The sequence below is a fragment of the Mytilus edulis genome, chromosome 4, assembly GCF_963676685.1.
Source record: "Mytilus edulis chromosome 4, xbMytEdul2.2, whole genome shotgun sequence".
Lineage (NCBI taxonomy): Eukaryota > Metazoa > Mollusca > Bivalvia > Mytilida > Mytilidae > Mytilus > Mytilus edulis.
The window spans coordinates 54,753,474-54,776,555 of record NC_092347.1 but is presented as its reverse complement, the minus strand read 5'-3'; the positions used below and the strand labels follow the sequence as shown (position 1 = coordinate 54,776,555).

The window sequence follows — 23,082 nt, the reverse complement described above, 5'->3', positions numbered from 1 at the left end:
AATAAAATTTGTCCTAAATCCCAATTACTCAATTAGGACAAACTACTTTCAATTTAGGTCAAGACTGGCATATATGACCGTTTCCGGACCCTTGCTTTTGTGCCTAATTTTCAAATAGGGTCACTGTTTATGTCTAAAAGGTCCAAAATTAAACTTTATTTGACCTCAACAAAAAATTATTTCTAGGGGACCTAGATGTGCTTAATTGAAAAAAATAATCTAAATTCTAATATGACATGCTTCTTTAGCTTTGTAAAGAAACCATACTTTATTATCCAATAAAATTAGTTTACACATGCGTATATTGACTACGGCAGAAAAATGAATTTTATTAAATTGGTATACGCATTTAATGTATTTCATTAACTTGGGACACTTTCAAACACTAAAATATGATACACATTTTGTTACTAATACTTTTACAATGACAACAATGTGTTACAATTCGAAATTGACATATTTGACCTAGATACCGCAACGTTCATGTTGGCTGTTCTAACTTCAAAACCCCTCCCACTGAAAAACACGTTTCATCTATCTTGTTAAAAGGCATGTATATAATAATTTCATTGAAACATATGATCTGACGATAAAATATAAAATAAAGTATAGGTTAATTATAACTGTTGTACTGAAATGACAAAATTGTTTCATATTTATGATAAAATGGATTGACCCTAGCAGGGAATCGAACCCCATTCCAAGGCTGTAGCTAGGCATCTTATTTTAGTGAGGCAAAATAATTGAGCGGAGCGAAGCGAGGCGAAAATTTTTTTTTGGAGGGTATGAAATGAATGGTGCAAAATCCTGCATTCTAGGCATTTTTAGAGAGTTTGATAATGTTTTGAATTTGGAAACTTTTTATATAAATTTTTCATATTTTTAGACTTTTACTAACACCAAATTTTTAACAACTTTATTTCAATTTATATGTAAGATAATCATCTAAATATCACTGATTTGAGTCTGCTGCCAGAACATAGAACAAACATCGATTCAGTAGAGTTTGCCAAATTTTTCTATTGCCGGTTCAGTCAAATCGTTTCAGAATCATAATTTGGTCTGCTGATATCCTTATCGCGATGAACATGGAGCATGGCAAGACCGCACAATCTCTCGCCACTCATGCATGCTCTCTTCTAAGTTTTCAGTCGTTTCAGGGCAGTCTGTGTTTCTAAAGGTAGCACATTATCATCAACACAATGATCAAAGTCTTCTTCCAATTCCTTCTCCATCAACAATTCGTTAGCAGCATCGGTAGTCACAGTTTTGTTTGCAAAAAAGAATTAAGCTTTCCTGTAAGCACCATCATACAGTCGCAGTTACAAAATATTAAACTCGCTTTTATGCTGACAAAGAGTAGACAAACTAGGGATAGAATGAGATAAGATACAGGTATATGATTCTATCTATAGAGTATATCTGATATTGGTACAGGGGAAATTGGAATTGAGTTTTTTGACGTTTACATGTAGGTCCGTAATTTCCAATTATTCCTGGAAATAGCTTGGTGGTATTTTAGTTCCAGAATCTATAAATTTAGGGGTTAGGGGTTGTGGGTGTCCGATTCCGAAACCCTGAATATAAAGAAACGAAATTCCGTAGTCCCAAATAAGTAAAGACAAAATCCTGTGTTAAAGGTTCTTTTTTTTTTTTTTTATTTGTTTTTCAGTAGTCAGGCTTTTACAATCCCTTTACATCACCACCTGACTATGGTGTTAAGAGGTTTGATATATATATATACAACAAAAAATTGACTACATTTTTTTCTTCTAATGTGAATATATATTATTTAAATATTAACATTATACTAAAAAGTGGAAAAGAAACAATCACACACACATACACACACTCTCGCACTTGCATTAACATAACATAAATCAACTTGTGTATTGCAAAGAAAAATGTTATCTTTGTAAAGATCTGCTCTTTATGAACTGTAAGTTTCCTTTTTTATTTTATATGATTTGAATCAAAAGTAATGGTGACTAATCAGTAAAAATGTAATCTAATGGGGCCCAGAATTTTTGAAAATAAGGTGTGGTACCATTTTTCTTTGCTATATAATGTTCATTTTCCTGATATTTTCTTATTTTTGCTAATAACCCTATAATACTTGGTTTCTTTTCATACAATTTACATTTGTATATATAGTTCTTTGCAATAATAATAATCAAATTCAACAGTAAACTCTCATTTTGAAGACCAAGAAAAATGTGCTTCTTAGATAATGTAAAGTTCACAAAATATCTTTTCAGTTTTTGTGAAAAAGTTTGCCATATAAAATGTGTTATTGGACATTCATAGAATAAATGCTCCATGGTTTCATCAGAAACCTTACAAAAAGTACAAAGCTTTGAATCTTTAAGTTTAACTTTATATAAGAAAGTGTTAGTTGCAATTATTCTATGTAAAAATTTATATTGAAAAGTTCTTAAATAAGTGTCTTTACATGATTTTCTTAAAATAACATAATATTCTGACCAATCTGCAATTTCAATACCTAGTAATTCCTCCCATTGTAAGAACTTTTCTGTTGGCAGTTGCACATTTCTGTCAACAAGATCTTTGTATACAAACTTTGCCTTTTTGTTACACAATAATCTTTCCAAAAAAATATCAATACAGTTAAAAGTTTCAAAATTTACATGAGCAATCTTTTCTTTAATATATTCTCTCATATACTTTGGAATGTTAGCAATGAGACCATAATACTTTAAAAAATTATTTGTTTGAAGTCTTGGTCCTATCTGATCAAAATTACAAAAGTCCTTAGTCTCTAAGTTAATAAGGTCAAACAAAGACTGCACTCCCCTTCTATGCCACTGAATAAAATACGGAAAATCTACTAGAGGTGCAAAATTTAAAATATCTAATGACAAAATATCTTGAACAGAAATATTGGTAGCAGGCCTTGCTACATGAAAGCTAAAAAATACATCCTTCCAAAAAGGATTGCTAAGACTATCAGAGATTTCTCTGAGTTTCTCCTTTTGAAAATGCAATACCCTTTCTCCACCATACTGTTCAAGGTTTTTTAATAATAATGATTGCCAACTACCATATAAATTGGATGAAAACCTCTTTATCCAGCCAATCTTAAGGTATATATTAAAATAATGTATATTAATCATATTTAAACCTCCTTGTGGAATATCTCCGATTAAAGTCCTTCGTCTAATTCGATCAGGTTTTCCATTCCATATGAATTGAAAGAATAAAGTATTCAACTCATTTAATTTTGATTCTGGCAAGTTGGGTAGTGCAGTCAACAGGTGAATTAATTTTGGAAGTGCCAAAGTCTTGATAACAGTAATCTTTCCCATTAGGGTTAATTTTCTATGTTGCCAACTCTTAAGAATGCCTGACACTTCCTTTATCTTTTTGGAGAAATTAATTTCTGGCATACTATCAAGATCTAAAGAGAATTCAATTCCCAAAAGTTTAAAATTTGAATAGCACCACTGAAGTTTTAAATCAGGACAGAGAATCAGATCTGAATACTTTTTATTCCCAACCCACACAGCTTTAGTTTTAGAAGAATTAATTTTTAACCCAGATACTTTTTGGAATGAGTCGAAACAATTTAAAGTCTCCCTCAAAGATGTTTCAGTTCCATCCAAAACAAGGAAAGTGTCATCAGCATATTGACTCAAAAGGGATTCATTTTCATGAACAAAAGTTCCCTTTATTTTGGGGTTTGACCTTATTTTCATAGAAAGTAACTCAACACCTATAATAAAAAGATAAGGGGAGAGGGGGTCACCTTGTCTACAGCTTCTCTCCAAATTAAAGAAGCTTGAAAGATGGCCATTATTTATAACACAACTTGATGCTTTCAAATAAAATACTTCAAACCATCTGCATATAGATGGCCCAAAATTGAAACTCTTCAATGCTTTTTTCAAAAAAGACCATTCAATAGAGTCAAAAGCCTTTTCAAAATCTACTAGTAGTAAAAGACCAGTTTTGTTATGCTTTTCCAAATAGTGCATCAAATCATACAATAGACGTGTATTCTCACCCATAAATCTATCTTTAATAAAGCCTTTCTGACAGTCACTGATAATAGATGGTAAAACAGGTTTTATTCTATTAGCAATAACGGCAGAAGCAATCTTGGTGTCAGTATTCATAAGGCTAATTGGGCGCCAATTAGCTAGATAACGTCTATCTTTATCTTCTTTTGGAATACACGTAATGACACTTTGATACTGAAATTTAGAAAATTCCCCATTTTCATAGCCAAAATATAATGATCTAAAAAGAAAAGGTCCAATATCTCGCCAAAAGACTTTGTAAAATTCTACAGTATACCCATCTGAGCCTGGACTCTTTCCATTTGACATAGATTTTAGAGATTCTGCACATTCTTTAAAAGAAATATTACCCTCACACAAATCCTTCTCTTCTTCTGTGAGTTTAACATTGTGCTTGAAAAAGGAATCATCATCACATTCCAGATTTTTACTTGAGTATAATGTTTTATAAAAATTCATTTCTTCTTGTAAAACTCTAGATTGATCTGATATATGTTTTCCATTTTCATCTATGAGCTCAGTTATCGTTTTTTTAATAAAATTTTTCTTTTCCAATTTACAAAAAAACTCTGAACACTTTTCCCCATTCTCTTGCCAGTTAGCGTGGGATCTTAAAAAAACACCTTCAATTTTTCTTTCTCTTATATTTTCTAATTCTAACTTTTTCTGGTTTAAAGCTGCATGAATTTGACCATCAGGAGATATGTTCATATGATTTTCCAAACTTTGAATGTCATTTTCCAGTAAAAGTGTTGCAGCTTTTTCCTCTCTAGCTTTTTGAATACTGTAACCAATAGACAAAGATCTAATTTTCATTTTTATCAACTCAAAAAATACTTGATCATTGCATGAGAGTTTAACATTTAACAGATCATCTATGTTGCCTGATTCATAATATTCTAAAATACTCTCATTTATACATGTTTTAACTTTTTTGATATAGTCTAAATCTCGCAACAGTTGGGAGTTAAATTTCCAATATCCCTTTCCCCGCTTTGCTAAACTGGCAGAAAAGGTGAAAGTTATAGCAGAATGATCTGTCTTATACCCAGGAATAATGTTAGTATTTTTCATGAGTGAAAACAGATCCTCTGTGACTAGAAAAAAATCAAGCCGACTTTGTTTTATGGGTGAGCATTGACGCCATGTATATTTTCTATCGTTTGGATAACAGGTCCGCCAAGGATCTAATAACTCAAGACTTTCTACTATTTCTTCAATCTTTTTTCGTGAGTTTGGGTTTCTATTATGAATAATAAATAATAAAATGTTAAAGGTTCTACCATTCCTCAATAATATCAAATTGGAATATGGGATATTCTTTCAATTTTTAAGGTTAAAGAAACATGGAAAAAAACTAATCCATGCATGTTTCATATTATTTATATTTTATTTATCTGTAAAGAGAAAGATTAAAGTTCGCGAAATGAATACGCAGACAGGACTGCCCCTTTGCGATGCCCAGTACTTGATTTGTCAAAAGTTGGTGAAACGGAGAAATGAATACGCAGACAAGACTGCCCTCTTCCGAAGACCAGTACTTGATTTGTCAGTCTACTTATCGTTTTTGGATCGTACTAATGAAGTTATATGCAATACTCATACTCTGTTCACAAAAATAGTTTACTAGAATTATTCCTTCTTTACCTTCAGTGTCGTTTTTCCTTTTTCTGCAAGGGCCTGTTTTTAATTAGAGATCCATGATGATTATCGTTACTAGGTTAATGTAATTGAGAAACATCACCCATTCACTGGGGTAAAGCTGATGACCGTAACTGCATTCACGGTCATCCCAAGATGTCGGATGAAAAATTAGGTCAGTTTCTGTATTGTCTGTTAAAGTGTTTCTATATCATTTTCTTTACAAATCATACATTGAAACGATGTAAATTTATAAAAGAATCACTCGAATATCACTAATTACTTCCGAGAAATGTGCATGAAACGGGAAATTCGATTTGAAAAATCGTTAAGATGACCGTAAATCATAATCAAAATATTTTCAAGATGACCGTAACATAAAACAAGGATGACCGTGATTGGTAAAAAGATGACCGTAACTTGTAAAGGATGACCGTAATTTGTAAAGACTGACTGTAATTTATATAGGACGACCGTAACTTTTATAGGATGACCATCAATTCTAAGAAATATCCGTATTGTATTCAAAGCTTTTTTGTTGAGTTTGTCGATCTCAATAAGGGCTCGGTTAGCGGATATAAATATGATTCATAAATTTCTTTTTAACCGGATTTTTGTGACAAAAATGTCGGTTATTGATTTGGGGATGTATGGCGGGCGGCAATCAAATGTTGTCCGTGCATTAACTCATGAACCGTTCAACCAAAGCTTTTAAAATTTTAATATGTTGTTACTGATGACAAAATGGAGGTCAAGTTCAATAGTGGCGATTTTGACTTTTACCGTTCAGGAGTTATGGTTCTTGAAAGATTGAAAAATGGAGTTTCCAGTCGTGTCCGTGCATTTACGCATGAAATGTTCTACCTAAGCTTCCCAAATTTTAATATGTTGTTACTGATGACAAAATGGAGGTCAAGTTCAATAATGACGATTTTGACTTTTACCGTTCAGGAGTTATGGTTCTTGAAAGATTGAAAAAATGGTGTTTCCAGTCGTGTCCGTGCATTTTCTCATGAACCATTCAACCAAAGCTTTTGAAATTTTTATATGTTGTTACTGATGGCAAATTAGAGGTCAAGTTCAATAATGACGATTTTTACTTTTACCGTTCAGGAGTTATGGTTCTTGATAGATTTTTATTTATCACGGACGGAGAACATATCAATCTTTTAGTTCAGAAATTTTCGTGTCTGCCCTTCCATTATGTGAATCATGAAACAATTCCCCAAAACAGGTAACGATTGTATCGAAAAGAGAAAAATCGAGTGCACCTTTTTATGTTAGGGCATGTTTGGGGTGTATATTTTGTCCTTAAAACGTACAAAGCAAGAGTATTTTATAGAGCATCTCACTTCAGATTCTATCATTATTATATATCAAAGCTACAGGTTGACTTTATAACGTAAAAAAATGACAGTACGAAAAGATGAAATATATGGGTCAAGTGAGATACCTATCTAATGAATCACAAAAACAGAGTAGGTGTGTTCGAATAGCTATTTTTTCTAAAAGTACTTGACGACAGTCTTTTAATTTGGATGATGAAAATGGATATCTTCGAAAAAATCGGATTTTCTTGTGTGTGATAACTAGGGTTTATAATCTTCAACCACTGAAAATGTTTAGTCTGCCTTTCCACGAAATATTTAATTAGAATTTTTTTAAATGCTTAAGAATTTTCAAAAATTCCATCTGACATCCGAACAGACAATATTTTTAAGTTGAATCAATGCAGACAAGATCATTAACTAATGCTCATTAGCTAGTAGATACATTTGTCTTTTAAAATATAACTGACATATAACGATCGATCGTAATGGTGCTATGTGGATAAATTTATCAGTTTTCAAGAGCAAAATTGGCAGAGCGTCATCCCTACAATGGCTTCCATTTCTACGATTGTGAGCATGAACTGACGTAATGGGGAGATAATTTTGAAGAAGTAGAATCCTGACTGTATGAATAACATTTCTGTATATATACAAATTGACAACGTTCCGCCTTGTGATACGCTTTTCTTACAATACTATTTTAAGGATCTACTTTGTTGGAGCTCACCTTCACTAGTTTATTCGAATGATATTTTCAAAATATTTCTGTTATTTTATTTGCACGACAAAATGAAAGACGATATAATATCAATGGGTGTACATGCATTTTTTTGGCATTTTAAAAAATGTGTATTTATTATATGTCATTAAAAGGAATCCCAGAAACAAACAAAAATCTTTTGTCGAGCAGTTGAAGGCTGTGCACCCCATTTTTTGTTATTATGCTTGAAAGGTGTCATTTTATCGCGCTTTTGTGGCATGTTTTCCCTTCCTGTTGATTTGCATGTCTTTTGGCAATCATTTGATACAAAAAGATAGTTATATAATTACGGATATTTCTTAGAATTGAGGGTCATCCTTTAAAAGTTACGGTCATCATTTACAAATTACGGTCATCTTAATAGCAGTTACGGTCAGCCTTGTTATGAATCGCTGATTCTGTTACGGTCATCTCGATTGTGATTTACGGTCATCTTGGCGATTTTTTCAAATCGAATTTCCCGTTTCATGCACATTTCTCGGAAGTAATTAGTGATTTCCGAGTGATTCTTTTATAAATTTACATCGTTTCAATGTATGATTTGTAAAGAAAATGATATAGAAACACTTTAACAGACAATACAGAAACTGACCTAATTTTTCATCCGACATCTTGGGATGACCGTGAATGCAGTTACGGTCATCAGCTTTACCCCAGTGCCGTTGAGATGCTGAGTTATATCCAGGAAGAGTAGTTTAAAAGGAATGATGACAAGTTATAGAAATCAAGGTTGAGACAGAACAACAGATGACTATTATATTTATATTTATGTATAAAAAAAATTAGTCAGTGTCGAAATTTTAGTGAGGCAATTGCCTCACTTGCCTCAATGGTAGCTACGGCCTTGCATTCTCCTATAAAAAAAATAGGCGTAATTACCAATATACCACCAAGGTTTCCAATCCATTTTACAAATGCAACAAGATTGTCTCTCAGTATTAATTTTAATCATCATGTAATACAGCATTTGAAATTGTCAGATGACAAAGACGTACATGCCCTTTTATCAACTTTACAGGGTGTAGCTACCGCAACGTCGTAATTATTTGGACTACCTCAAGTATAAATGAATCTCTGTCAAAGGGCCCCTCCTGCCAAGTCTCGAATGCCAGCACAACTTTATCAAGGAATCCTCTATCAGATATGAACATATTTACCAATGCTACAATAACCGGCGGAACATTTACAAAATTAATTTAGTAAATAAAGATCGACCTACCCGATTCTCCTTGTGCGTCCACCGCCATTGACAACTGGCTTGAAAATGTGCGTGTCAGAAATTGACCTCAAAGAAAAAGACGTTGTATTATAACTTTTCTGTTATTTTGTGACACAAATATTGTTTAAGTTAATAAATTTGTTAATTTCTGTTTCAATTTTAAATTTTAGAAATACACAACTTTGTGAAATTAAACTGGTTTAAACTAGTTGGATAAAAATCGACAGGGAGGTTGATGGAAGAGCCTACACAAATATTGTACCCTTGTACACAGCGAACATAGAAATTACCGTAATTGTCCTAATCAGAATCGAAATAATTGATGCCAGCTATACTTTATTTTAGTTTTAACATGGGTAGGCATTATATTCGTGTTATTTTAGCCCTCACTATCGCTCTGGCAAAAATAATCACAAATATAATGCCTACCCATGTTAAAACTACAATAAAGTATAGCTGGCATCAATTATTTCTTAATTTTAAAGATTTTTTGTTTGCTTTTTTAAATTGGTCTACATAAAGGTTCAAAGGATTCCAACTCAAACTTAGTTCGATTTTAACCAAAATTGATTTCTTGTGATACTTTGTGTAATCTACACATGTATTTACTTTTTATACAACCGTAAACAAAATTTGAGGTGGTATATTGGTATCATGTTGTTGTCGTCAGCGACGTCTGAAGATATTTAGTTTCCTGTAATTTTAACGCAAAGTTTGAAACCATAAAAGGAAGGTTGAGGATTATGGTCCCAATAGTTAACGAATTAAGAGCATAAAAAAGGGCACAAAGAAGCATTATTAAACCCCATGCATTGAAGTTGCGGAGGGTTTTTGCCCTCTCCGTCCGTCCATCCTGTTTCTTGTCATCACAACTCCTCTCAAACCACACAACAGGATTCACAAAACCTTTTTAGATAATAAGGACATACAATGTAGTTGTGCATATCGACGGGAAATTAGGATTCAATTTTTTTACTTGGAGTTACGTCCCTTTGAACTTATTTACATTAATGTACTACAACTCCTCTGAAACTACACAATAGAATTTCATGAAACTTTGTAGATAATAAAAAAATATTATGTAGATGTGCATATTGACAGGAAATTAAAATCAATTTTTATGTCCCATTTATGGGCATTGTTTTCTGGTCTGCGTCCGTTCGTTCGTTCGTCCGTCTGTCCCGCTTCAGGTTAAAGTGTTCAGTCGAGGTAGTTTTTGATGAAGTTGAAGTCCAATCAACGTGAAACTTAGTACACATTTTCCCTCTGATATGATCTTTCTAATTTTAATGCCAAATTAGAGTTTTTACCCCATTCTCACGGTCCACTGAACATATAAAATGAAAGTGTGGATGGGGCATCTGTGTACTAGAGACACATTCTTGTGTTTAGCTCACCTGGCCCGAAGGGCCAAGTGAGCTTTTCTCATCACTTGGCGTCCGGCGTCCGTCGTCGTCCTGCGTCCGTCGTTGTTAACTTTTACAAAAATCTTCTCCTCTGAAACTGCTGGGCCAAATTTAACCAAACATGGCCAAAATCATTATTAGGGTATCTAGTTTAAAAATTGTGTCCGGTGACCAGCCAAACCAACCAAGATGGCCGCCATGGCTAAAAATAGAACATAGGGGTAAAATGCAGTTTTTGGCTTATAACTCAAAAACCAAAGCATTTAGAGCAAATCTGACATGGGGTAAAATTGTTTATCAGGTCAAGATCTATCTGCCCTGAAATTTTGAGATGAATCGGACAACCCGTTGATAGGTTGCTGCCCCTGAATAGGTAATTAAGTCTCCCAAACAAAGTTTGGAGACTTATTGTTTTTGGTCAGTTCTTATTATTTTTATTATTCTTCTTCTTCCTCTTCCTCTTCCTCTTCCGCCACTTTAAAAAATGAACTTGTCCGCAGCCTTTCTCCAAAACCGCTTGTCAGATTGACTTAGGATTTCGTAAAATGGTAGACTAATATGTCTAGGTGAGCCATCAATCTTTCGTTTGTGCATTGGGGTCTATTAAGGGCTATTTTGGGGGGTAGAAAGAAGGGAGGGTTTTACTATAGAACCCTATGGGATTTTATTTTCTAAAAATTTCAAATGAATATAACTTGAAAACTGTAAGTGGTAGATACATGCAGTCTTCAGAAATGATTATAGGACAAGAAAACAAATCACATGAAATATAGTGGGAGTCCCTGGGAGTTCATCCCCACCCCCTTCAATTTGAGAATATGCTTATATCTTGTAACCGATCCAGATCCCCACCCCTAAACCATATATATTCCTGATTGGGACAATAAAACAAATCAAATGCAATTAAAGGGAGGTCCCCGGTGGTCATCCCCACCCCGTTCAATTTCATAATGTGCTATTATCTTGTAAATGGTCCAGATCCCCACCCCTAAACCATATATATTCTTGTAGGGGACAATAAAACAAATGAAATGAAGTTAAAGGGAAGTCCCTGGGGGGTCACCCCACCCCCTCTTGTTTGAAAACTTGTAAACGGTCAACATCCCCACCCCTAAACCATATATATTCTTGTAGGGGACAATAAAACAAATGAAATGAAATAAGAGGGAAGTCCCTAGGGGGTCACCCCACCCCCTCTTGTTTGAAAACTTGTAAACGGTCAACATCCCCACCCCTAAACCATACATATTCTTGTATGGGACAATAAAACAAATCACATGAAATTAAATGGAAGTTCCTGGGGGTCACCCCCACCCCGTTCAATTTGAGAATGTACTATTATCTTTTAAGCGGTCCAGATCCCCACCCCTAAACCATATATATTCTTGTAGGGGACAATAAAACAAATGAAATGAAATAAAAAGGAAGTCTGGAGGGGGTCACCCCACCCCCTCTTGTTTGAAAACTTGTGAACGGTCAACATCCCCACCCCTAAACCATATATATTCTTGTAGGGGACAATAAAACAAATGAAATGAAATTAAAGGGAAGTTGCTGGGGGTCGCCCCACCCTGTTCAATTTGAGAATGTGCTATTATCTTGTAAACGGTCCAGATCCCCACCCTAAAACCATATATATTCTTGTAGGGGACAATAAAACAAATCAAATGAAATGTAGGTAACTTCCCTGGGGGGTCACCACCACCCCCTCCTGTTTGAATACTTGTAAATGGTGGAGATCCCTACTCGTAAGCCATATATATTCTTGGGACAAAAAATCAAATCAAATGAACATATGAATGGTGAGTTATGGGAGCTTTGTTTGGGAGACTTCGTAACAGCATCCTGTTACAATTACTTCTTGTTTTAAGGAAATTTTGCTGTTTTTAGCTCACCTGACCTGAAAGGTCAAGTGAGCTTTTCTCATCACTTGGCGTCCGTCGTCCGTCGTCCTGCGTCCGTCGTCCGTCGTCCGTCGTCCGTCGTCCGTCGTCTGTAAACTTTTACAAAAATCTTCTCCTCTGAAACTACTGGGCCAAATTCTACCAAACTTGGCCACAATCATCCTTGGGGTATCTAGTTTAAAAAATGTGTGGCGTGACCCATCAAACCAACCAAGATGGCCGCCATGGCTAAAAATAGAACATAGGGGTAAAATGCAGTTTTTGGCTTATAACTCAAAAACCAAAGCATTTAGAGCAAATCTGACATGGGGTAAAATGGTTGATCAGGTGAAGATCTATCTGCCCTGAAATTTTCAGACGAATAGGACAACCTGTTGTTGGGTTGCTGCCTGTGAAATGGTTATTTTAAGGAAATTTTGCAGTTTTTGGTTATTATCTTGAATACTATTATAGATAGAGATAAACTGTAAACAGCAATAATGTTCAGCAAAGTAAGACCTACAAATAAGTCAACATGACCAAAATTGTCAGTTGACCCCTTAAGGAGTTATTGCCCTTTATAGTCAATTTTTAACAACTTTTTGTCATTTTTTGTAACTTTTCTAAAAATCTTCTTCTCCAAAACTACTTTGCCAAATTTAACCAAACTTGGCCACAATTATCATTGTGGTTTATAGTTGTAAAAAATGTGTCCGATGACCCAGCCTACCAAACAAAATGGCCGACATGGCTAAAATTAGAACATAGTGGTAAAATGCAGTTATTGCTTTATATCTTTGAAACTAAGACATTTAGGGCAAATCTTTCAAGATTTAAATGTCCATCAGAATAAGATATATCCCCTCACAAATTTTGAGTTGAATCGGACAACCTGTTGTTTGGTTGCTGCCCTAAAATTGGTGATTTTAAGGAAATTTTGCAGTTTTTGGTTATTATCTTGAATACTATTATAGATAGAGATAAACTGTAAACAGCAATAATGTTCAGCAAAGTAAGATCTACAAATAAGTCAGCATGATCAAAATTGTTAGAGGACCCCTTAAGGAGTTATTGCCCTTTATAGTCAATATTGAACAACTTTTCGTCATTTTTGTAACTTGTATAAAAATCTTTTCTAAAACGACTTGGCCAAATTTAACCAAACTTGGCTACAATCATAATACTAGGGTATCTATTTAAAAAAAAAGTGTCTAATGACCCCGCCTACCAACGAAGATGGCCGACATCAGTAAACACATTAACAGGTGAGCGACACAGGCTCTTGAGAGCCTCTAGTTTGGTTATTATCTTGAATATTATTATAGATAGAGATAAACTGTAAACAGCAAAATGTTCAGCAAAGTAAGATCTACAAATAAGTCAACATGACCAAAATGGTCAGTTGACCACTTTAGGAGTTATTGCCCTTTATAGTCAATTTTTAACCATTTTTCGTAAATCTTAGTAATCTTTTAGAAAAATCTTCTCCTCTGAAACTACTGGGCCAAATTTAACCAAACTTAGCCATTATCATCATTGGGGTATCTAGTTTAAAAAATGTGTCCAGTAACTCGGCCAACAAACCAAGATGGCCGCCATGGCTAAAAATTGAACATGGGGGTAAAATGCAGTATAACTCAAAAACCAAAGCATTAAGAGCAAATCTGACAGGAAGCAAAATTATTGATCAGGTCACGATCTATCTGCCCTGGAATTTTCAGATGAATCGGATAATCGGTTGTTAGGTTGCTGCCCCTGAATTGGTAATTTTGAGAAATTTTGTTGTTTTTTTGTTATTATCTTGAATATTATTATAGATAGAGGTAAACTGTAAACATCAATAATGTACAGCAAAGTAAGAACTAAAAATAAGTCAGTATGACCAAAATAGTCAATTGACCCCCTAAGAAGTTATTGCCCTTCATAGTCAATTTTTAACAATTTTCTTAAAATTTGAAGATTTTCAATAACATTTTCCACAGAAAGTACTGTTATAGATAGAGATAATTGTTAGCAGCAAGAATGTTTAGTAAAGTAAGATTTACAAACACATCACCATCACCAAAACACAATTTTGTCATGAATCCATCTGTCCATTGTTTAATATTCACATAGACCAAGGTGAGCGACACAGGCTCTTTAGAGCCTTTAGTTTTTGGATCCAATTCCTGCATGAATGGGGTATCAACCCCCAAACTCAATCCAAGCCTTCCTTTTGTGATATGAAACCTTGTGGTACAATGTCAGATAGATCCATACTCTTACATACAAGCTATTGTCCAGAAACTACAAAAATGTGTTTTTGGTCCTTAATTCCAAAACTGTTGGCGCCATAACCCCCAAATTGAAACCATACCTTCTACTTGTGGTATTAAACATTGTGGAATAATTTCAGAGCAATTGAAATACTTATACACAAGTGATTATCCTGAAAGTAGAAAAATGCTTGTTTAGGACCTCTTTTGGGGCCCTTATTCCAGTTATAAACAGTTGGAACCATCATCCTGAAAATCAATCCCAACCTTCTTTTTGTGGTATTGAGGCTTCTTATACATTGTTATAAAATTTCAAATATCCATTCATGTAAACTAAAGTTATTGTCCGGAAACCAATGTGTCTTCAAAGGACGCAGACGACTACGACATCATACCATTATATGATTCCAAAAATTGTTTTGTGGTTGTATAAAAATAGCTGTAATGTATTTTGCCCTTGATAATGTAAATACTCACATATTTAAGTGTTCAGAAAAAGTTTAAATAAGGTTGCTGAAATTCATTATTGTAATTGCAAAATAACAGTGTGTTTTATTATAGGAATCTGAGGAGATAAAATCCAACAGTCCGAATCAACAAGTGAAGAAAAACAGACTGAACTTTTACTTCAGAAGACAGAAAATAAAGACAAAGAAGAGGTAGATAAATGTTTATTGTCTGTCTTAATTTACATTGAGTATTCCTGACAAAGGTGAATCTCAGAAGCCCCTCTAATACACCAAATTTATAAAATATGATTTTCATTTTCTAGCCCTGAAGAGATACTGCCACTGCTTGTGGACTCCTAGTCTCCGAGAGTATCATCAGCTCAGGAGTCAGTGCATTGGAATTGACATGTATTATAAATCATAAAAAAAACACAAAAGAGCACATAAATTTTAAAGATTACCATTGCATATTCCATACAAATATAACCAATTAACCAAATATTTAGACTGTTGAAAAAAGTATTTATTGGTATCAGCCGTGCTGTACCAATTCATTAAAATTTGATGCAGCTTGCAGAAATTTAATAAAACTTTTAATAACCAATATATTTATTTTTATTTGTTTACAGATATATACAAGAATTACAGTCATTTCGTACCCCACATTTCGTACTTTGCAAAAACAATTTCATACCCTGACCATTTTGTACCTTGACCATTTCAAATATTAACATGTAATAACAATTCGTACCTCATGGAAGATTAATATGTATGCCATTTCGTACCTCATCGAATATTTATATGTAATACCATTTCGTACCGCATGGAAGATAACTATGCAGTGGCGTAGCTAGGTCATTTTTATGTGTACGCCCGAACCTTGGTGAGGGGTCGGCGGACCCCAAACGGGTCCATGTCAAACACTTGCTGGTAGTGGGTTAGAGCTAAGGAGCGAAGCCCCCAGAGGATAACGATTAATCGAGAATGGATACCATTCCTGTCATTAAAAAATCACCAGTTGCAACATACTTTAGAATCTAAATGGTGTATTTGTTATGTTAAATTTATATTCATTTTGTTAATTTGAAATATAATGGTCGTTGGATTTAGAGAAAATGTCAAAACCAGTAACTTTAAAATATGTTTAAAGAGAGCCGAAGGGGCATTGAACCAACAAAAACTCCTCTTCTGAGATTTTCTCTGCACGAAGTGTATCCATTTATCATTCCATTACAGGATTTATACAAAAAACATTTTCTTTAAATATTTTTCTTGATCTGGAATATTAGTTTCGGCCCAAGTTTCATGACAATCTATGAAGGTTAATATACATTTATTATTTTTTTAAAAGCCATGCAGTCTCTCAGTATAATACTGAAAAATGAATAAACATTGAACGTTCATTATCACTGAACTAGTACATTTTTGTTTAGCATGTTTAGGGGCCAGCTGAAGCACGCCTCCGGGTGTGAGAGTTTCTCGCTGCATTGAAGACCCATTGCCATTGGTGGCCTTTGGTTGTTGTCTATTCTTTGGTCGGGTTGTTGTCTCTTTAACAAATTCCCTATTTGCATTCTAAATTTTACTTTCAAAACTTTGCTTTAAACAAAAAATGTAAAAAATGCTTGGATTCTGCTAAAGTTTCATTTAATTCGATGAAATGTTGACAAAGAAATTGTGTAAAAAATGTAAGCCCCATGCAGACTATTATCTATTAGTACCTGTTAATTTTTGTCTGTAAAACACTGGAAAATTAACTCCATATAATTTCAATACTATGCTCTCAGTCAGTTTACTCTTTTGGCCATAAGCAGTTTCTGTTCAACTATCGTAAAATTTCACAAAGGTTTGGCAAAGTTATTGTTATTTAAAAAAAAACAGTTGAACAAGATACTGAACCTAAATATTGACGCCGCCAACGAAATCTAGGATCGCCATGTCATGATTTTGAGTCATAAATAATATGTCACCGTCCGGGGCCACTAAACTGTAAACCACAAAACGAATCTCAGCAGATAATAAATTGCTTTAAACAAATGAGAAGTGAGTATAGAACTCACAGTATAGATTCAGACTTGACAGAAAATGAACAAATAGATAATATATATGATACCATTTGGCTGAAAAGTAAATTTCATCTATTTGATCCCCAAATACAAGCAAATGAAGAAAGAATTATAAAACTGATGTGTGTCTAACAAGTTCTTTTTATTTTCTTTAGATTGATTTTTTTTTTTTAATCAAAATTCAAGTGTACGCCCGGGCGTTTTGACGTAAACGTAGCTACGCGCCTGCTATGTATGCTTTTTGTACCTCATGGAAGATTATTATGTATGGCATTTCATTTTTATGTGTTGTGTGTCTTGGTGAGACTGTTTCAAAGACGCTTAGTCCACATGTGCATAATAAACAATTACTCAATCATGAATAATTAAAAAAAAAACAGACTTAATAAATATTTTATTGTACTGTTGGTATGCATATACAAAACAATATAAACAGAAAGCACTAATAAAAACAATCATAATGCCCAAATGGCAAACGAGCACAAAAACATGAGATAAAACATGAGATAAAAACATGAGATCTTCTGCACTACATATGTAAATGTCTTATCTATGAAGCATTTTAATTAATTTAGTGTGTACGTGCTTAAAATATTGCACCTGTTTGAGCTTTTTAAAATTTACCAATTAGTCATCTTAACACAAGAAAATAGGAAAGTGATAAAAAAAAACCTGTCTCGGATTCAGACTCGGGACTATTTAATTTATTTTTATTAAGTTTAAAATGTTATACTTGTTTCATATTTTTTTTTCCTTTGCTTCAACTTCAAAATCTTTCCTATGACATAATTGTTAGTTATCTTCAACAGTACGAATGAATGGGTGTATCGAAAACATCTGGTAGAAAATCATCGGGTTTACTGATGATCTTGAAAGTTGCATTCATGTACCACACTTTGGCTGAGGATAAGGCGTCTAACTGGCTATCAGTGGCAAAAACGAGGTGTCAATTGCTGTCAACAACAACATATTTCTTGAAAAAGTTCTCTGGTAGAAAGTCATAGTTGATCTAAAATAGGGAATAAATACTATTATATTACAATGTATATTTATTGTAATAAACAAATTAGTACAATGTATATTTATTGTAATAAACAAATTAGTACAATGTATAATGCTATAAAATGTTTTATATTTGCTGTGAGGTTGGGTTTTGCACAATGTTGTTTTTACACTTCAATTATGTCTCATTGGCACTCATACCACATCTTCTTATTTCAATTTTATTATATTTTCGGATAAATAATTGCACACTGTTGAAGGACGCACTAATCTTCATGTTGCTGAGCTGTGTTTTTACACTTCAATTATGTCTCATTGGCACTCATACCACATCTTATATCAATTTTGTTTATATTTTCGGATAATGAATTACATATCATATAATTATTGTAAATATTCTGATAATACTGGAAGAAACCATTCACCTAGTTCAAATCATACCTCAAAGTTTAAATCTGTTGGATCTTTTGGTCTGCTTTTCTCACGTAGACGGTTAGTGGACGTCTGAAGGTTGTATACATTAGGTCTGCTACCTGCTGGGGCTGTATGGTCGGAATGACTAACCATGGCATCATTGACTATGTGTGCTGCTGGCTTGAAGGCATTGGTTGTGGCTTCTTGCTTAGACTGTGAATGGAAAAATATGTTAAGTTTGATTTCATATGACAAGATCAATTTAGTAAAATTTACTGGAACAAATATTAATTTATATAAATAGTTTCTTTCTATCTATGTCAGTTGAACTCTGGTTGATAGTTGTCTACTTTGAAATCATACCACATCGCCTTTTTTGTATATCTTTCAAATAATTCTAAATGTTGATAACATGGAAATGTAAACTGTTATTTTAAATTATGTTCCTCGGTAATGATATTTACATAGGTATGTTATAAAAATTAATAGGTAAATACCTGTGAAACTATCTTCAGTTTGATAATTGCTCCAGGAGCTGAGTCATGGTTGTGTTGATGAGAACCTGGTCTGAAATTTGAACCAGACTGGATAACTGTTGCTGGACATCTAGATTTGTTTGAACGTCCAGAGCACCACCAATATATTGAACCATTTGGTCGCTGACGCTGAAAAAAATGACAAAATTATGAACAAGCCGTCAAGTGAAAATAAACCCTTTTCATGCATGCATGGTACAAAGAAAGACAAAACAATTACATGTAGCATTATTGAGGGTAATAATATCCTTTACTGTCAGGCGACAAGCGGTCATTTTCAGTTACCGTCAGCATCAAATTGATTTAAATTTTACCGTGATTTGTCAGAGGTCTCAAATTACTAATTACTAACTAACCATTATTCGTCATGAATGTACACCCATTAACACCTTCATTATGTATTCATCTATTACATGTACATATAATAATACAAATGTCGTTATTTATCATTCTTAAAAAAAAATAATCCTTGAAGTGGATTTCTTGAATTAGTATAGTTTCTTCATTTTTTTTTATCTATTATAAATAGGGATGTCAAAAGATCCGAAATCTAATACTCGGATACTCGGTCAAGATACTCGAGTACTCGCGAGTACTCGGATGAATCTTAAACGTCTATTCAATCAAAAGTTAATATTTTAGGTTTGATGCAGTGTTTTTGTTACTACCTTTCATAAACATATAAACGAAAGTCAAACGTACTACAAACATAGGTTGGTCCTCTGTTTTTTGTGTCAATAAACAATGAATTACCGACTGCCGTTTCTACAAATAACCTATCATAATAGCAATTATTGTTTGTGTACGTGTTTATGAACCAAATTGCAATAAAGTCCGACAAAGTAGACAATATAAGTACCATCTGTTCCTGAGGAGTTGGTATTTTTTATAATACGACTTCTCCATTAATTTGTCAGCAACAATATTGGACTTCAAATTACTTGTGCATTTTCCTCAGTCTTACTTTTTCTGTGTGTTTTTTGCACTATCGTCTTTCTGAGTTTCTTATTTTTTAGCAATGACGTTGTCAGTTTATTTAGGGTTTGAATGTCACTGTCGTACTTTCGCCTATCTTTAAATTGTAAATTAAACAATTATAGTTTCAAATACAGAGTAATTAAATTAATTTAATTGTACATCTTATACCAATCACATTTACATAGAAGTCTTGATTAACAAACAGAGGTAAGTTTTTACGGCATGTGATGCATTGATAATTAATCCATGAAAGTGTTGATCCGTGTACAAACACCGTTAAAAATGTCTCTAATCAGTTGCGTAGGGTTCACCGCAGGTCACTTTGATTTTGTTCTTGTTTAGATATATGTGATCTGGTCAACAATTTCAGACGAAAGACTGTTTGACTTTATTTTTTGTTTCAAGTTGTGCACGTGTAAATATTCCCTTGGTAGGAAGGGACGTTACTGACACTACTATAACAAATAGTAGCCTCAGATAAACATAATTATGTTGTTAATTGATTTTATTTAGTATAACGAGGGGGATATTTCAACTATTTCAACGGAACTAAAGACAGTGGAAATGTGAAGAGAAATATCTCAAGATGTATAACAGGCAAACGAGTACCCAAGTACTAAAACTGTACTCGAGTACTCGACCTTCCAACCGAGTACCTGAGTACTTGAGTACTTGTTGCCATCCCTAATTTTAAATGATCGACGAAAAAGGGAAATAGTTATTGCAAAGGAGGGGAGATAAAAAGAGAGGCACATTGGGAAAGAAATGTTTGCATGACAAAGTTATTGCTCGCTTTGATAATTTTAGTTATACAAAATCACACATCATGTTCCTAATTGATGTTCACGTGCACTTACTTGATGTCTGCATAGCATGGTTATAACTTAAAAATAATTAAGTTTTCCATTTGTTATATCAAAGTGTTGCTGTGATTCTTTATTAATGATTGTGTAAACTGTTTAAAAAAATCTTCATACCAGTTTGATTATTGTTATACATATCATATATATATAGAGAGAGAGACCCTTTCATACATCTTAAAGTAAAAGATGTGTGTCGGAGTCAAACGACATAAGAACCCTGTAAATTACTAGCAACTCAATATGGTTGTATTGGAATACAGATTCTGAGATTGACAACTCATGGTCTGAGATCATGTAATATTTGCCACATGACGCTCATATTTGTTTCTACCATCATCATTTTATTCATTAAATATTGCTGTAAACATCGATGTTTAACACCCAAACAAAATGAAAGTAGTTAAAATACCTTCAGAGCTTCTCCGTGGTATATACTTGTGAAATATATAGACGAAATTCGGTATTGGTGTAAATCTACATCTCACTAAATCAATTTTTGAATTACTATTTTGAGAGAACACTCACCAAACCAACACGAACGTATGGCAAAATATAACCATGCAGGCATTTAGTTTTCATCAGACACAAGATAAATAATCTCTCTCAAAAACGTATATGTGCATGCAGTTTCAAAAATCAAGAACAATTAGCGGTCTATGTCTATAGGTCACTGTTAAGTCCGTTTACTAACTGTTTGAGTCAGACATATCACTTGTACATTATTGGAAGCCTTCTTGTACCACATTCGACTATGGGAACTCTTCTCTGATAGTGTTGACAACATAAGCTTATATGGTAATTCTGTTTATCTGTATACAAGTGGTTGGTCTTGTCTGTCCAAACAATCAAATTAACGAAATGCTACTAGTCTGCTTTGTCTGGTAGAAAGAACCTCTAGAACTCATCCTCAATGGCACTTATACATCAGAAAACTTACAAGTATACAAGTAAATATTGTTTCAAGAACAACAAGGTTGGAACAAATCCTGCAAACAAACAAATTGTAATTATAACTATTGAAGTTTCCAAATGCTGCTTAATCAAACTATTCATCGGTCTTTATAAAATTGTTACGTCTAGATGCACAATTTTATTTAACATGTTTTATTTTATAAAAAAAACCATTAAAATCATGAAAAACTATACAAAAATAGCTTACATGTATTAAGTCCATGAGGTACGAAATGGTAGATGCATTTGGCCCATTGGGTATGAAATGGATATTATCGTGGGTATGAAATGGTAAATGTTTGGTACAAAATGGCAGATTCGGGTACGAAATGACAGGGTTCAAAATTACTTGCTTCCATATACAACAGCCATGAAGGAACTTGAACAGTTAAGAATGAAACATCGTGAGACACTTTCAGAACTTCATACATACCAAAATAAAACCATTTGCTTGAAAGAGGAACACAAAACAGATGAAGAAACTTTGAATAAATTTATAAACATATGTTACAGAAACAGAAAATTGAAAATAAAACAGTTCAAGATAAAACTGAACACATGAATTACAATCAGATTTCAAAAGGTATATATAATATATAAAAAAGAAGATGTGGTATGATTGCCAATGAGACAACTGTCCACAAGAGACCAAAATGACACCAAAATATGGTTATTTTGGGTAAAAGTAGGGAAAAGATCAGTTAAGTTTCTACCAGGTGCTTCTTTTGATGCACTCATTTTAAATGTAGATCTGCACCTATTATCACATCATAAAAAATAACCAGGAAAAATATTTAAAAGGTGTCTCTAAGGTACAATGCCAGTCATACAATTTTCCACAAAACTTAATTTATATACTGAGAAAATTTAAAGGTTTTCCAGGTTTTGTTTTTAAACAAGACAATATTTTTTAGGCAATAAATAATACTCTTTATTTTGGAAACCAGAAAATCTTTTGTAGATGATATTAAAAAAAATTTCTCTTTTTATTCAGAGCACAAAATACAATAGCTTCATTGGATGCAAAACTCAAAATTAACAATAAAGATTTAAGCATAGAAATGGAAGGGTGTCAAAGGAGAGAATCTGAGAAATTAGAATTAACGGAGAAACTTGCCACTAAAAATGCTGAACTTCAATCAGAAAACTCTGCTCTGAATGATAAGGTAAGAACAATAGAAAATGTAGTTGGTTATTATAAGATTTAACTTGATGCAGGGCTGTAACTACCTATGAGGCAGGGGAGGCAACTGCCTCCCCTGAATTTTCTACACCAAATTTGTTTTTG

At 33.4% G+C, this 23,082-nt stretch overlaps 1 protein-coding gene across 4 annotated transcripts in view; it reads left to right on the top strand.

The window, feature by feature from the left end:
- The window catches only part of LOC139519959 (coiled-coil domain-containing protein 186-like), a 78,695-nt gene that overhangs the window by 10,955 nt on the left and 44,658 nt on the right, over window positions 1-23,082 (top strand). For all 4 annotated transcript variants that reach the window (XM_071312272.1, XM_071312274.1, XM_071312271.1 and 1 more), the window contains 2 exons: window positions 15,097-15,194; window positions 22,789-22,960. In XM_071312272.1, coding sequence (XP_071168373.1) covers window positions 15,097-15,194; window positions 22,789-22,960 — 270 coding nt within the window. The remainder of the gene's footprint in view (window positions 1-15,096; window positions 15,195-22,788; window positions 22,961-23,082) is intronic.